We start from the raw sequence: 17,641 nt of genomic DNA on the forward strand, positions 1-17,641 counted from the left end.
ATGCCCCGTTACATTTCCTCTGCTAGTACTGAGATTCATCGACACATATTATGCTTGATTGTTTGAAATTAATAATTGTTATTGCTCTTTCTCGAAAGAATATGTATATATATATATATTATAAAATTAACATATTAAGAGATTATTTAAATAAAAATGCTTTGTCAAATTAGTGGAATTTTTAATTCAATTGAATAAACATAATAAAATGTACAGAAGAATATATACATAAAAATAAGTAATAATCTTAAATGTGAATCATTATTCATTGCATACATTTCTTAGTTTTTGATTTTTTGTATTAACTTTTTTTATTTTATTTTGATTTTCGAACCGAACACCCCAAAGACAACGTGTAGTCATAAACATCTTGAGGAAATGGCCAGAGGCTTCTGGTGTACACAGATCAAATGAAATTTCATTTTTTCCTCTGACTATTTCCACTAGATCCCCCACTATATGCCTACTATGTAGAAGGTCCTTGAAGTGCACATTATGGATTACTTCAAGCTTCTTTATATATTCATAAAAACTTTGAGAAGCATAAAGCAATCCTTCAGATTCTGGCAGTTATTCCCCCTGTTTGAAATATGTGAACAATTGATGCTGACCTGTTAATTTTTTTTCATCGTCCACGACTAAACTTTTACATTTTTCACAAGGGTGCAATTTTAGAAATTTCTTTGCCATATATCCGCTAACATAATATATGGCATTTTCATCCTGCAGGTCAACATTTCTCCTTATGTTGCCAGTATCAACAACTCCAATTACTTTATCTGTCGCCCTATTATAATGAATCTCTTCACTAAGAGAAATTTCGTCAAAAATCAATATACAAATTTTTCTTTTTTGGTCTGTGCAATTTTTAAAATGAATTTTGAGCGATTCCTCTATGGCTGGACTTATACCAGGAGAAATTTTAAGCTTCGCCTGCCAATTTCTCAAACTCCTAACAGTGGGTAAGTTGAGTGATTTGGATAATGCTTTATAACCCTTTGGTGAAGCATAATACCATAACAAGCACATTTCTTTCAAGTCATCATCATATCTTCTGTTGAATTTATTAACAAAGTTTGCTTTCAACTCATTAGCAAAAATAATATGAGCATCTTTGGAAAGGTATCGTTTTGATTCACATATCAATCTTGAGATGTTTGTTCTATTGGTAGCCTCGATGGGTCTTCCTTTGCAAAAACAGTGGGGAACTTTACGCCTAAATATTTTGCACTTCAAAGAATTGATTTTAGCCTTCATTCTTTCAATTCTCTGGTTGGTTAAGGGGCTCAGCTTACTACCACTACGTTTGGGGGTGGCCGAACTGCTACTTGCTTCTGTAAAACCTTCTGATTCCATTGTAACATCTAGAAAAAAGAAAAACAATTTCATCTTATTGCATTTATCACTAATTTGAATTGATAATTTCATTCAACAACTTCAAGTAACTAGACTTACTACAAATATGATTTGCATTCATGTGTCCTCTTTTCAAAAATTATCTAATGATAATATTTGTTCACAGCAAACGCAGAATCTTTCTACAAAAAAAGAAATACAATGTCACTCAGTTTTCAATTCCTTTGTGTGATATTTAATCTATACATTTGTGATTCAATTAATAACAGGAAAAACTCACCAATATTAGATAGAGCTACGTTTTGATTCGTTTGAACAGTTTCTTCATGGATGATCATCTTAGACTCTGATTGAGGAAGAACATCTGATTTAGGTCCATTCACATGAGGAATACTTCCACGCCAAAGCAATATCCGTGGATATATACATTTGAATTGGTTTTCTGTAAAATGCTCACTACACATTCTATAGTTTTTCGAAGCACCCAGGTCAAGATCTTTGCGTCCAGAGAATTCGATCCAACTTTTGGCACTGAATAATAATAGGAATTAGATGATTTTGTTATATTGAATTGACTACTTAAACTTACATTTTCATGTCCTTCGGTAATGTAAAAAACGCGAGCTTTGGGTTTTTAAGTTTATTGTTCGAGCAGGTTAATACCATACAATATGAACCACGACTCATCTTGACAAGAACAGCAAATTAATATTAATCTTTGATAAACAGGTTCAATAACACGTGTGCTTAATAACCACAACACTAATCTTTGCACAGCACGTTTACAAACAAAAATATAACCCTAATCTTCGATTTAACTCAAAAGCAAAGATTAGATTAATCTAATCTTATATAGTTTATAAATAGCCTCCGTAATAATATTTTAACCAATTTAGTTCACATCTGACGCACCAGATGTCGCTGGCGTCGTCTGGGTCGCTTCGTTTCCTATCTTTCTCTCCTTAATCTTTGGTGTCGCCCTTAGACAGCTGTTGAATGCCAAACTCGGTTTGTTTACGTATGACAGAGATAACAGATACTATCACTGCGTTTAATTTGACAGTTTGGTTTTGGAGCGTTCCACTCATAGCAAGGGCTCGAAGCTCTAGTGCGCCGAGCCCCGTGGTGACACGCACCTGACTGGAAAGCAGCTCATGTATGAATGGATGGCCTTTTTAATAATAAACTGACCATAGACCTATAACAACATGGACTGGCCCTCACGTGGCTTCTACTCGCTTCAGTCTGCAGACTATCAAAGAAAGAGAGGTGTTGTGAAGGATGGAAATCATAATGGCACTATGGGAATAACGCGTTTTTAATTTTTTTTTTTTTTTGAGAAATATTGGGTTTTTCGCACGAGTTGATTATTGAAATAGCTAAATGGCTATGGGAATAAAGCGTTTTTAATTTTTTAAATTTTTTTAATGAAAAATATTGAATTATTCGGATGGAAATAGTATTGTATGATAATATGTAGCTTAATATGGCCATGGGAACTTTTAAATTTTTTCAAGAAAAATGTTGAGATATTCGGATGAGAAAGGTATTGAAATAGCTAAATGAATCACATTTAGGAATTGTTTGGTACAGATTTTCATGTAATGCTACCTGAAAGAAAATATTTTTTCAAATTTCTATTCTAGAGTTTTTAGATAGTTCAGTATATCAATAATATTATAGATAATTAAATTTATATTCGATATAATGTAGCTACAAGTGTAACTGAGTTTTATGTAATTCAAAATTTGTGATAAGTAAAAACACAAAGGAAAATTTATGAAATTTTTAAAATTTTATATCTTTTGTCTTCAGAAAAAAATAGCCCAAATATTTTTAGAAATAGACTGAGGAAATAATGAGTGTTATTGGGAATGAAAGTGCTATATTTTTCCTATCAAAGGTCAATTCAGCCTAACCTTCCAAAAGTATACATCTGCCTCTACTCTAATGGCTTAAAAAAGTGCTGCAAATTTTATACATGGGTTTATTATATTACCTTTTTTCATCAAATATGCAAGCACATATGGAAAAAAACATACTTATAATAAGTATCAATGAAAAAAAATATGATTAACATCCGAGGAAGAGATTCGAATCAGGGCTTCGAAACTATAATAACATGGTCAAAAATTCATAATTACGTATCTATGAAGGGCAGGAATTTGCTGTATAGTATTCATTATTATTGTAGTAACACATGTTCTCAATATTAGACTTGTATGGATCCTTCCTTCAAAACTTTGGTTCCATATAGGGCAGGGGTTCCCAATCTTTTTCAGCCCGCGGCGCAGTTACAAATTTATTATTTTGTCACGGCTCCCTACCTTCGCTAGCTATTTGAAAAAGATACAGTCGTAAGAAATAGGTACCTACAACTATAGTAGTTAGGTTAGGTAGATAGGAACAAAAATTGAAACATCTACAATATGAAATTAAGTTTTTTTATTATATGTAAGAGAATTGAAACAGAAAACAACAAGAGAGACTAAAGAAAAACCAAAATAAAATATGATAGTTAGGTACTCAGTCAAATCAATGTGACGGGTGAGCTTGGTGATCTCCGCACAGTTTTTCAAAGCGGGGAATAAGACTTGACACTGCTACTCTCATTTCTTGCTCCACATTGATCCTTGAGCGATATTTGTTCTTGATTACAGCTACAGCTGAAAATCCAGCTTCACATAAATATGATGTTGCAAACGGAATGAAAATTCTTACAGCTTTTGAACTTAAATTTGGATATTCATTTTGAATCGATAACCAAAACTCCACCAAATCGGAACTGGTGAATCTAGTTTTAAGGCTGCTGTCGCAAGAGAGTTCAATGAGACTCTCTTCATCTTGTGATGTGAATCCTGGTGGAGCTTGTGCATGGAAAGGATCTCTGATCCACGCAAATTTTTCGACATCATCATGTCCAAAGTACTTCGAAAACCATTCGGTGAGCTTCGATAGGTGTCCCGCGAAAAGAACCATCAGGTCTTGTGAGACAACCAGTTCATTAGATGCAGCATATTTATACAATTGCGGGAAGCAATCTTGACCACTGCCTTCATTCATTTTCTTTATCCACAACTGCAGTTTTTTTCTAAACGCCGCAATCCTCTCCAATAGTTTCAGAATGTGCGTGTTGTTGCCTTGCAAAGAGAGATTCAAATTATTTAGTTTCTCAAATATATCGCACAAATATGCTAGTTTTAGCAAAAAATCTGCTTCAGTAAAATATTTGGCGTTTTCATGACGTTCTTGCTGTAAAAAAATTCGAATTTCTTCGTGTAATTCGAACACACGAAATAAGACATTTCCACGTGAAAGCCATCGTGAATTGCAGTAATACAGCAGAGCCGTATGTTCAGCTCCCATATCTATACATAGTTTTTTAAAAAGTCTGGCCTTTACAGGCCTAGTTTTTATGTAGTTTACTGCACCAATTACACATTCCAGTACTTGGTTCAGTTCAGAGCTCATTGATTTTGATGCAAGAGCTTCTCTATGGATGATACAATGGGTCCACATAGCATTCGGTGCTTTTTTACGAATAAGCGCTTGTACTCCCCCATACCTGCCAGACATGGATCGAGCACCATCAGTACATACACCGATACACTTTTCCCAATCCAAGCCACTTTCTGCAATAAACTTGTCAAGAATTTCAAACAAGTCTTCGGCCTTCGCACTTTCGGTAATGCTTTTGCAGAATAAAAGGTCTTCGACAATAATATTGTCAGCCAGAAAGCGTACGTAACAAATGAGATGTGCATCGCTATTACTGTCAGTCGCCTCATCAAGTTGCAAACCAAAATCCTTGCTTTTCATTTTTTCTATTAATTGGTAATTGAGATCGTCAGCTATGTCATGGATTCTTCGACTGATAGTATTGTTAGATAAGGGTACCTTGGAAATTAATTTTCCAGCCGATTCTCCCACCATAATATTCACCATGTCGATAGCAGCTGGTAGGATAAGCTCTTCTGCAATAGTATGAGGTTTTTTGCATTTTGCCACCCTGTATGCCACCTTGAATGATGCTAACAGTGCGTTGTTAGGTACTGAGGCTTGCTGAGTGAATACGTTCTTTGTTTTTTTTAAATTTTGTAATTTCCGGTGAAAAAAATCACGCGATTTTGCAACCATAGTTGGATGAATTGTCTCGAGATGTCGCTTCAATTTACTTGGAAGCATACTTTCAGATGATAGTATTTTCAAACAAAGCACACACTGCGGTTTTTCTTCATTGTTTACTTCTATTGAAGTAAAACCGAAGTCCAAATAGCTATCATCGTATTTACGATATTTCCGCTTCTTTGCTTCCCTGCCACCACTAGTAGATGCTTCCTCACTATCATTTGAACTACCGACTTGTTTTTTATTTAATAAAAATCTATCCATTTTGCATGAGATATTTGATGAAAAAGAAAGCGAAACAAAACACAAACAAAGTGAAACGAAACACGATAACACACAAAACACGATAACATAACACGTCCGTCGCGCGGCTCGCTTGAAATAAACTGGCATTGTGATTGCGAGCAAGCGATTGCGGGCGGGCAAAGACGTGGGAGGGGTAGGGGTAGGCAGTGTTGCCAACCAGCTCTCGACCAAACAATAGTTTTCAAGCGCGTAGGTACTTTTCGGCGAGTGAGCGACGACGACGCGCGCGACGTAAGTAGGTAGGCACTGTGTACTGCGCGGGTACCCGCGCAAAATTTTTGGTTTCGGATAATGATAGACGATCGACTCACGGCGCGGCGCCCCTCTTTAGTTTCTACGGCGCACCAGGGCGCCGCGGCGCCCACTTTGGGAACCCCTGATATAGGGATTGACATAAGGTGGCAGAAGGTTTTTTGTCTTTACTCCATATTTCCATGACCCATTCAATTTAACCCATTAGCGCCGGAATTATTTTTTTCTCGTTTCTGTGATTTTTTTGGCCTTCAGCTAGTCTTAAACGATTTCAAAAGAGGGAAAAAAATATAAAAATATTACTGATATTCAGGTTTTTTCAAAATCTGCTGTTGCCATATGGCAACACTAGGCGCTTGTGATACGTGTTTTGGGATATCTTTTTTGTTCCAAAGTAAAAATGATTTCACGAAAAGAGGACATACTCGTACATGACGATATTGTTATAAAACAATTTGTTGTTATAGTTTATTTATTCTACAAATTAATTACAACATAATATGAACTTTACTGAGAATGGAAAGGAATGAAACAGTCAACACATAGACCAACATTACATTTTGAACACATTGTCCTGATTATTGACTTGCAAGTGCTACGAGCGCATCTCTTCTTTTTCTTTCCTTCTGAGTGCATCACAAAATGATCGATTTGATCAAATCTTATTGCGTCAGAAATTCGACTATCCGGGGAAGAGGCACATGAAGATGACAGTCTACCTGCTCCTTTCGGTATTACACGATACTGAGGAAATAATGAGTGTTATTGGGAATGAAAGTGCTATATTTTTCCTATCAAAGCCTTACCTTCCAAAAGTATACATCTGCCTCTACTCTAATGGCTTAAAAAAGTACTGCAAATTTTATACATGGGTTTATTATATTACCTTTTTTCATCAAATATGCAAGCACATATGGAAAAAAACATACTTACAATAAATATCAATAAAAAAAATTATAATTAACATCCGACGAAGAGATTCGAATCAGAGCTTCGAAACTGGAATAACATGGTCAAAAATTCATAATTACGTATCTAGGCAGGAATTTGCTGTATAGTATTCATTATTATTGTAGTAACACATGTTCTCAATATCAGATTTGTATGGATCCTTCCTTCAAAACTTTGGTTCCATATAGGGATTGACATAAGGTGGCAGAAGGTTTTTTGTCTTTACTCCATATTTCCATCACCCATTCAATTTAATTTCTCGGAAACCTGTGAAAATATTCAATAAAATAAACGATAAATCCCTTTCTTGTTACACTTACTGCGTCAGTGGTTGCGAATTCTTTTCCTCGAGGGAAAGAATTCTGAGCCACAGCATGGCGGTGGAATAATACGAAATGTATTCCGGGAGTAGCTGCTTTGATAACGAAGCGTCATCAGCAACAAGCTCCGTGTACATAAGTGAACTTATTTCCATGCTTGCTGGGGCAGACGGGGTGAACGTTTGCCGGGGTGCTGCCTCACGAATGGACATGCCAATCGCGAAGAAAGAAGCGTCAGATGGGTTGGTAGTAGAGATGCTACCTCCGACGTTTGTTGCCTTTTGGGTTGGTTTAGGCATGGAAGCTGGAAGCTTCTTGGTCTCTAGGGCCTCTGGACTGTTTACCTGGCTGGTGAACAGCGTTTCTGTCGCGTTGATTCTCGGCCTTGCCTCGATAGACTCGGCGATTATCGTTTGCGGGTTGGTCGTTGGTGGGTGGTTGATTATTTATATCAGCCATTGTTATTTTGGGGTTGTAAACGTTTGGTTGCGAACTTCGCTCCTATGTTTAAAAAAATGGGTAAGTGCACACTCAACATTCGAAATAATTCCAAAATTTCATTATTTCCGCGACACTATACATCATTGTATTTCTTTATTCTAGGCATTCTGATAAAATAATATTATGCATCATTTATTAAATTGAAACTTGTTTGATTGAAGCACTCACCTTGAAGTATATTTTTCTTCAAATGAATTTCTACTGCGTGCGGCAACTTTCTAATTTCATGATCAATTTCCATGTCTAACGTCTCGTTTCAGCATCTAGGTTAAAAAAAAAATAAGTTTGTTACGAGAGCAAACCTAACGTAAACATATGAATAACAGCGGTTCCAAGCGGGCGGTTCTTGAATTGAAACTCAATTTCGGGTGAGGGAAGGCGCGTGTTACATTTATATTATTCGTAATCTGTGAGATAACTTTTGGCAGATACGGAGAATGTCACGAGCTCTTGAATAGCCCTTCAAAAAAGAACAAAGAGGCATGAAAAGAATGATGAAAAATTCCTCTTATTAATATTTTCATTCTCCACTGATTCCTTCATTAATAATTCTCTAAAAAATATTAGAAAAATGATCTAAATATGATTCAACATTTGTCTGAAGATCAGTTCTATAAAGGTTTCAATATCCGAATGTTGATCTTTGGACGAATGTTTCTGACATATTTTTTTTTCATTATTAATGAAGGACAAAATTAACATTGCAAAGATTCATCTTTGTTGTAGTTCTGGAACGAATGGAACATTTATATGTTATGAGATATTTCATTTGAACTCTCTTAACCTTGTATTTTAGGTGCCGTAGCCATACTTTCAGAGAAAATAATTATTGATCCAAAATAACAATCATCTTCTAGTATGTATTCCTGTATGTTTAAGAATTATACAATTTGTTTCATTTCAGAAAAATCATTCCTGGAATGCATGATGTTTGAATGTTTGAAAAATACTCAGTTGGCCTGTCGACCAACATGACACATAATATATAACAATGGATAATTATGAATTCAACTAGACCTCGGTATAAATGTTTTATATAGGGTGATTTTTTAGCTCACCGACGAACTTTGCCATATGAAAGGTGATGTTATTTTAACAAAAAAAAGAAACATATGCCCGATTTCAATTATTTAAGGAAATAAATGGCTTCAAAAATGTCATTCATTGATATGATTTTTCAATAACAAAAAAGTATGCTTTGAAACATGTGTAATTACACTTGGCAGTTTGTCGGTAAGCTAATAAATCAACCTGTATAGGTATGAAGGAAGTGAAAATTTAGATCATGGTATTTTGGGGGTTACTGGATTTAACCCTTTCGGTCCTGTCTAATGAATTGGTTTTTTATAGCACAATTTTCACAATTCTTCGAATTATTCAAAAGTTTGAGAACTGTGGATGCATGTGTTTAGAACTGTGTAAATTATAAAAATATTGATCTATCAAAATCAACCAATGAAAATCTGAATAGATAAATAGTTGTGTGTGCTGCTGTTGAAAACAATGTACCTTGCTCGAGTCAAATAATTACAGAATAAATTATTATGAATGGACTGTTCGGAATATTCTGAAAAGAAATTTTTAACATTTTAGAAAGCACATAACTTTGAACATTTTTCCCGATGACTTTATTAGACGGATGGAATTTTGTGATACCATGATGAAAAAAATATAATGATATAGTATATTATGCACCAAGTAGGGAAAGTTCAATTCCTCTCACAAGTGAGAAAAGGACTTTCTCCACATGTTGTACACTAATCTTTTCCTACAACTGTAGAAATTTAAATGATACCAGTAATGTACCTGATTCAATTCATAATGGCCTTCGTTGACAGTACCTATGAATTTCTTAGGTTTCCATAGAAACGACTTTAAGCCCAATTTCATTGGACCATTAAGCGTGGTGTGGGCAAAGTACCGTGAGGAATAATATTTTCACAGTATGAGCCATATATGGTTTTGATATTCAGTAAGCTATGAAATATAGGCTACTTTTCATAGCAGTTGTAGGAACATACTCTGAACAGGAAACATATTCTATCTGTTGTACAATATTGGTCTCGGAAAAAATGTTATCGTAGTATTCAATATCCTCAAGAACTGAATGTAAGGACAGGGATTTGAGGAGAGTTTAATATAGTTCCATTCTTAATCTTTTAAACCCATCCACATATCTGGAGCTGTTATCAATTCAAATTATTCCTACAATTCAGCAACTTTTTATCAATTTTGAGGACATTGGGTTTCAACAGAATGGTTACAATGCACTAGAAGTGCAGTTTCTGCGAATTATATTCTGTGGTCGTGTAAAGAATGTTTACTCATAGTATGATATTAAATACAGTTATTCTAGTTTTCACTATTTTATTATGCAATTCATATTCGCTACTAAGTAGCTTCTTCATATTTCGTACATTTGGAATAATTTGCGTATTTAATATCAATTGAATGGATTTACACCAAGTAACGATAAAGTCAATCAAATGCTCATATTATGATTTCGTGACCCCCTAGATGCCAAATAGATCTTGAAATTGACTTCTTGAAAATTTTCGGAATAGATGAAAAATTGCTAATTCATTTCAATTTTTGTTATTTTTTTCCTCAACAATGAGGTTTATTTGAACATTAGTATTCTCTTTTTTATTTAAGGCACATTATTCAAACGTTTATTTACATTCCGCGAATGACTTTTCGAATCTGTACATTGTTGTATCTCTGTTCTGTAATTTTCGAATAGAGGCAAGTCAATGATTTTTTTCCAAATGAGTCACCTTTGAGCAATGATCTGATCAACTGGAATCGACATGACTAGAAGGTGCTTAATGATTTTAACATTTTTAAAAAAGAAATCTCTGATATAATCAATATCCCCTAATATTGAAGAAGATACTTGTTGGGGTAGCACCTGAAAATAATCATCATCAATTAGATTCAACAACGACGAAATTTGAAATCCATCTCTCACTATCTGACGGTGAGAATAATGATGATTTCATATATTTTTTAATAACCGTTCATTTTCGAAAGAACCATTGTATCATATAACATTGCAAGGAATTTAAATCATCATCATCATCATTCAGCCCTAAACCGTCCACTGCTGGACATAGGCCTCCCCAAGGCCATATATAAAATAGCATTAACTAGAGAATATTTTTCATTGAAATTATAATTTATATTAAAGAGGAATTCTTTTTGCTTTTTTGGAGGCTTATTCGTTCATTATATCTGGCATATCTAAATTTTCGGAAATATCACTAATAGAAATAATGGCTCGATTTGTGAGGTATCCTGCGCCATTGTCGATCTTTGATAATTCTTTTTGAATTTCAATTTCGAGAAACTCCTCTCACCCGACGCTACAGAAATTGGTAATATTATAATAATAATAATAATAATAATAATATAAGTTATCTGATGCTTCCATTAAAAACTGTTCAGTAAAAATTTTTGATTTTTTTTTAGCTTTGTAACCTTCTGATTTACGTTTTAGTGATGCAACCAGCTGTAGGTACTTACTAATATCGACGTTTCTTCTTATTAATAAAATATTTCTTATCATAGAATAATAAGACCATAGGGAAGATGGTGTTCTTTCCTTGGATAAGTATTCAAAGTAAGCCAACAATACTTTTTCATGAGTGATATTCTTGATTTTCTTAGTAGAACACCATTTTTCATACCGATTAAATACTGTTTCATATACACTCCGTGATTTTCCGGCAAAAGGGAGTCCACGATATTTCGCGTCATTCCTTCCAAATCAGAAGGTAAACTACCAGTTTCAGATTCACTCATGCTGATGTTTTTAGTAGATTTCCAAAATCATTTTGATCTACCTCATTATTTTTCAATCGCTTAAAAAAATCTGCCAGTTTTGTATTTTTCTCGATATTTATTTTCATTCTTATATATATATATATATATATTGTCTCCAGATAACAGTCGTACTATAAATATATATAATATATATATATATATATATATATATATATATATATATATATATATATATATATATATATATATATATATATATATATATAACGTCACTAGGAGCATATGCCAGTTCCGATATTGCCTCGGGATTAAAAGGAAAAATACCGGTTGCGGCGAAGCCTGCTTTTATATTTGCTGGTGTTACGCTTTTATCCCACACAACACTAAAAATTTCACCGAATCGCATCTTTGTGATACAGTGGACCCCCGATAATCCGGCCCCTGTCTAATCCGGCGCCCCCTGTAATCCGACATGACATGACATTGATGAATATTTCAAAGCTTCATAATTTGATATAGTATTCACTACATGATTTTGATTAATAATTCTTGATTATTTTGGTAGATATGTATGTATGTGCATTTATGCTTATTTTTATAATAAAACGTAAGCTCTCAATTGTTATTTAATTCGACTAATTCGACTTACATAAATTAAGTCTGATTTGTACTTCAAAGTACATACATATGTACGTATAAAATATATTGACTCTCGTCATTAGATATGTAATTTGTCGGATTACAAGGTACTCTTTCGTAAAAAAATCCGGACTATAGGGGTCTTAGGCCGCACCTACATTAGGTCCGCATTTCTCCCGATCCGATCCGATCTGACGTTGTCCGATAGTCGGACGACGTCGGAAGAAAAACAAACACCTTTATCTTAATGTTAGTGCCTACAATTGAAACGAAGCTTCCGAATTCTCGATTCCCGACGACTCACGACACTATCCGATTTCAATTGTAGGCACTAACATTAAGATAAAGGTGTTTGGTTTTCTTCCGACGTCGTCCGACCATCGGACAACGTCGGATCGGATCGGATCGGGAGAAATGCGGACCCAATGTAGGTGCGGCCTTATAGGCAGTGCTCTATAATCCGACAAATTCGATAGTCCGACACTGCCCTGCATAATGTTTGCCGGATTACCGGGGGTCCACTGTATTTCGATCTTTGTGTCTTGTCCAATATTGGAGCACCTGATCGTCCCAATGGTATTCAAAAGATCGAAATACGGATTTGTCCATCGGCTGCAGTTCGTGTGTCGTGTTGCTTGGTAAGCAATAGAGCACAATATCATGTCTTTCGGCTACATCAACGATCGTGTGGTCCAGATGGCACTTGGCACCATCAAAAATTAAAAGACATCTTCCTGCGGGCTTATATTTAGCTAAATGCTCAATCCAGCTGCAAAATGTGGTGATGTTCATGCTACCTTTAGGCGTCATAAGGACCAGAGATCCTGGTGGTAATGTGTCCCTCCATTCTGGTTTCAGTCTTTTCCCTTTAAACAAAATTGCTGGTGGAATGGAATTACCAGAGGCATTGCCACAGGAGACAACTGTAACATTTTCCCCATGCTCTGGGGCTACCAGGTGTACACGCTTCGCCCCTTTTTTTGCTAAAACACTTTGCTGATGGTGTAAACTTAGCCTGCAACCTTTTTCATCAACGTTAAAAATTCTCTCTGGGCTCTCCATGAGATCCATTTCCACAAGAATTTCTTTTAATTTTGTGAAATGGTCATTTACGATAAATCTATTCAATTTTTGGGCACGAGCTGGGTTCATACCTTGTGCTTTTCTTTGTCTTATTATAGGATTTCGCCTTAAAAATCCGTTAAGCCAATACCTGCCAGCCGTTTTAGACATGGTAGAAAATTTATTTGGTATACCATTTTCGGCACTGAAATTGTACACACACCTTCGAAGTGTCTTCGATGTAAGCGGGTAACCAACCTCTGCCAGTCGAATTATTCTTGAAGACAGTTCTCTTTCTTGATCAGCAGTAAGTACTGGTTTTCGCCCCATTGCGGACTTCTTATTTTCGTTTTTGTCCACATACCTGCTCAGGGTTCTTCTTGGTATTGAAAATGTTTTTGATGCACCCTGACGTGACATTCTATCTTCCTTCACAGCTGCGACTACATTTTGAAGGTCTTCTTTGGTCCACTTGCTCCGAATGCCCCGATTTCTAGCCTTACCAGTCATTCCTGTAAAAATTCACACTATAAATGAATTTTATGCAAAGAGCTAGCAATATGCCCATGTGCATATTGCCGACCGTTCGTGGTGGGCGTATTGCTAGACATGAAGTTAAATTAGGTTAGGTTGTGTTTTTGTCTATGGTCTTACCTTAAATCGATTACTTTTCACCTGAATCTAAGCTTTAGTATCTATGTATTAAGCAAAAGATATTGCAGGTCATTGAATGTTTCTTTCACAACTTTATAATATAAAAATGAAGCCGTGAATATTATAAAAGCGTCTCACGAACACGATTTTACACAACACTAGTCGAATGGCGCTTCCTACCGGCGATATCACCGACTGAAATATTACAGTAGGTTATCAGGAAACTACTGTTATGGAGTGTGCTGCCATCTTTCATAAAACTATCAAACTACGGCCCGTGCGCATATTGCAAACATGGGCATATTGTATTCACCTACCTTATATTTCGAACCAATATGCGGTTCTTCTTCAGGATGCTAAAATCACACAAATTACAAAATCAGAGTTGGAAAGTTGCAAAAACAACAATTCATGCTTACATCTGATAAGACAGAATTATTCAAGCTGATAAGTATAGCTACAAAAGGTCTTCTACTCATAAAAATCACAATAAATCGAGAAAGAACAGAAATCTGAAAATAAATTAATTATCAATATTAATACCTATAATAATTATTATGTGTGGATAGTGTATGTCCTAAAAAAGTACAAAGTTGTTCCATTTCTGTCTGTGACAAATCTGACACCTGTGAGATCGTTGCAATATGTTTCCTAAGTTTGCCGGATGTCAGGGCTTGAGGATGTTCTGCTCCACATTCTTTGGCAAAATTTCTCAGTGCAGTATAACCATCTAAACAGGTTAGTTTTCCCGGTGTCGCGAATAAGTAAATATTTTCTTTGGAAACGAAATTGTCACGGTGTTTCAGCAACTGTTCAATATATTCCTGCACGGTTGAAGAAAATAATTCAGGAACAGGCTTGTGACGTTTTCCTCTCATCATAATTCTTTTATACCTTTCCAGAAGAATTTTTCCAGACTGTGTCAGATTTCTCTGGAATTCTTCTGAAATTATATTATTCTGTTCTCTTGAGTAACTTTTCAGCTCAATTCGTTCTAGCTCCCCAATTCTTCTTCTGTTCAAGGTTATCAACAGCGAATAACAACATTTTTGCAAATTACTGAAAGCTTTTTTATTATTTTCATCCTCCTTCAAAATATGGGAAGAATCTTCTGCCTTTTTTTTCACGTAATTATTCAGCTTTTTCATATCAGAAGTGAGTGGTACAATAGTTGGCTTTTGCCACTGATTTTCCATTAAATTTTGGTAAGCAACACTGCTAGTTTCCGCATTCCAATTACTTTTAATTAATTCTTTCAATGTTTTTATCTCTTTGGCCTCAGTATATGTATCAATGTTCGTAGTAAAGAATTTGTTCGCTTGCATTGTTTCTGAGTAAGCATGGTCACACAACTGTTTTAAAGTCGTGCCCATGTGTAAAGCTAACAAAGGCGCTTTATCAAATTTTTGTGTCGAAGAGTTATATCCGCATATATTTCTTGTACTATCAACAAAACATTTGAAATTTTCTGGTCTGAGAGCGTCATAGAATTTTGCTTCCTTAATATAGGGAGCCAAATCTATCCATATTCTGGCTAATTCCCTCAACTTATTTTTGGTTACTTTATTCAAATGACTATGCATATGTCGTTTTGCATAAAAAGAACCAAACGATAATATAAGAGGTTCGCTCTTCACAACTAATGATACCTTATCGCATCTCATGTCAAGCACACCTCCTTTCATTTTCATTTTATTTACGAATTCCGTTTGTAAGCATTTGAAGGCCGAAAACGTCTGAGCATCCGATGCCTTGTAGCTTTTCGAATCTGCACCAATATTTACTGGTCGTGATGAACATGAATTAATATGACGGTTCAGATAATTTTTCATAAAAAAGCCATTACAATGAATGCATGGTAATATTTGTTCCGCAGAAACTTCCTTTGTGGGACTTCCTCAACATATCTATGAATTTCTTCCTTTCGATGCTACCAACTTTCATGTCATTCAAAAATTTAACAGCTGGTTCACTCAGATGTTTGCGCAATAAATGGCGGCTGAAATTAGTAACATTTTCGAAGCAGAACATACACAAATCTGTTTTGTCCCAAATTCTTTCTTTTCGTTTCGAAACCGAAACACTTGAGTGGAGATACTGAAAAACAATCAATTCATAGAATATTTTAATACAAGCACATTTTGCAGAGTTCTAGCATTTGATTTGTCAGGGAAAAATCTTCGCCACTAATGGTTTTCATTGTCTCATTAATGCATTTTTCTAAGTTAACTTGCCATATGGAAAGATGTAGATGTACGTGGGTCGAATTTAACAGTAGCTATTTCGGAAAAGGGTCTCTCAGACTGAGAAACACCACCCGAACTGGCTTGCTCATTAACTTGAATTTGATTTTCCTCCATGAAAACAAAATCGTCCTCTGAAAACACAGCAGGATTTATTGAAAAAATTCCTGTGGCTTTGAAACCAGAGATCCCTTTCTCCAAGCTTGTTTCTCTGGTATACGCCTTGTTGAACAATCCTGCAATTTGATATGGTGTAGTTTTCACCATATTTCTTGATTTCATGAACAAGTCGCATTCTTGTCAAGTTCATAAAGGCCTGACATCTGATCCGCTAAGTCGACCCCTCCCATTATTTCCCTATAAAACGCAATCATAGCAGGACATTGTACTGTAGATTTATTACCGTCTTTTTGCGTCTTCTCCACAGTGGATAAATCATTCGAATGGCAATTGCTCAGAACACATACATCCTTTGTATCCCGCCACTTGACATACATCAATCCATTGGGCGTACATTTGAACACGAACTGACTTTTTTGTAACTTTGTTTCGATTTTTGGTAGATTCCTTCGATTGCTCATACAAGTACCTAATGCAGGATATCCTATTGTTTCCAGTAAATTTACTGTGGTGAAAAACCGATCGAAACAAAGCGTTAGATCATCTCGGCGGATTGTGGAAGAAAGCGACTTCACCACTCGCTCTCCCAATGTACCTATTTGTGGCTCAATTTCTCGTCCAGCATAGATATGTGTATCCTGATTGAGCATCACATCGTGGCCACATCTTTATTCCACGTTTCACCGGTTTCATCGGCATATACTGTTTTAGAGATGATCGGCCCTTGAATTTCGTCATGCTTTCGTCGATACTCTGAAAGCTACTGTCTTCCCGGTACTTTTGGAAAATTGATTTCAGACATTCTACAACATCCTGAATGTAATAGATCTTACTAGAATTATCCGGTTTTTTAGGGTGAGCGAAGTATAATTTCGAACTAATAAGTTTGAATCTGTCACGAGAAATGGCAGATTTTATTGATTGATTTCCCAGAGAAGGACTTTCAGACCAATAGTCACTAATACAGGGTAAACGATTATATGACATTATGAATGAACAACCTATGACTATCTGAATTTCGCCCAAATTGGTTTCTTCAATTCGAGCCCTTTTAGATAATGCCTCTGCGTATATTTTCATGCGCTCATTTGTACAATCCGCAATGTGAGCATAAAGAGATCGAGGAACAAGTTTCATGAAATTTTGAAGTGGGGAGGAGTCTGCTTTTATGTCGGATGAAACAATGCAAGGACGCTCATGGGAAATACTTTTTAGAGGTTCAAACATTTCGTCAGGATCAGACCAAATAAAGGATCTCGTAGGAACCGCATTTTCTTGTTCCTCAGAATCTGTATTATCGATTCTTTCTTCCTCAACAGTCGA

General features: G+C 35.5%; 3 protein-coding genes across 3 annotated transcripts; all 3 read right to left on the reverse strand.

Moving 5' to 3' along the window:
- Nucleotides 1-570: 570 nt before the first annotated feature.
- On the reverse strand, nt 571-2,287 carry LOC123688587. Its single transcript, XM_045627178.1, has 4 exons — nt 1,946-2,287; nt 1,637-1,887; nt 1,456-1,538; nt 571-1,364 (listed from the first exon to the last, which is right to left on the reverse strand). The coding sequence occupies exons 3-4, from the start codon at nt 1,475-1,477 to the stop codon at nt 571-573; spliced, it is 816 nt and encodes a 271-aa protein (XP_045483134.1). The 5' UTR covers nt 1,478-1,538; nt 1,637-1,887; nt 1,946-2,287.
- A 1,318-nt stretch (nt 2,288-3,605) lies between these two features.
- LOC123688597 (zinc finger BED domain-containing protein 5-like) lies at nt 3,606-5,748 on the reverse strand. The gene is made up of 2 exons (XM_045627189.1): nt 4,078-5,748; nt 3,606-4,022 (listed from the first exon to the last, which is right to left on the reverse strand). The coding sequence occupies exons 1-2, from the start codon at nt 5,746-5,748 to the stop codon at nt 4,017-4,019; spliced, it is 1,677 nt and encodes a 558-aa protein (XP_045483145.1). The 3' UTR covers nt 3,606-4,016.
- Nucleotides 5,749-12,746: 6,998 nt separating this feature from the next.
- On the reverse strand, nt 12,747-14,598 carry LOC123688606 (MFS-type transporter clz9-like). The gene has a single exon (XM_045627202.1). It carries the CDS (start codon nt 13,809-13,811, stop codon nt 12,747-12,749), a length of 1,065 nt encoding a protein of 354 aa, XP_045483158.1. The 5' UTR covers nt 13,812-14,598.
- Between the last annotated feature and the right edge of the window lie 3,043 nt (nt 14,599-17,641).

Source organism: Harmonia axyridis, chromosome 1, assembly GCF_914767665.1.
Source record: "Harmonia axyridis chromosome 1, icHarAxyr1.1, whole genome shotgun sequence".
NCBI classification, from domain to species: Eukaryota; Metazoa; Arthropoda; class Insecta; order Coleoptera; family Coccinellidae; genus Harmonia; species Harmonia axyridis.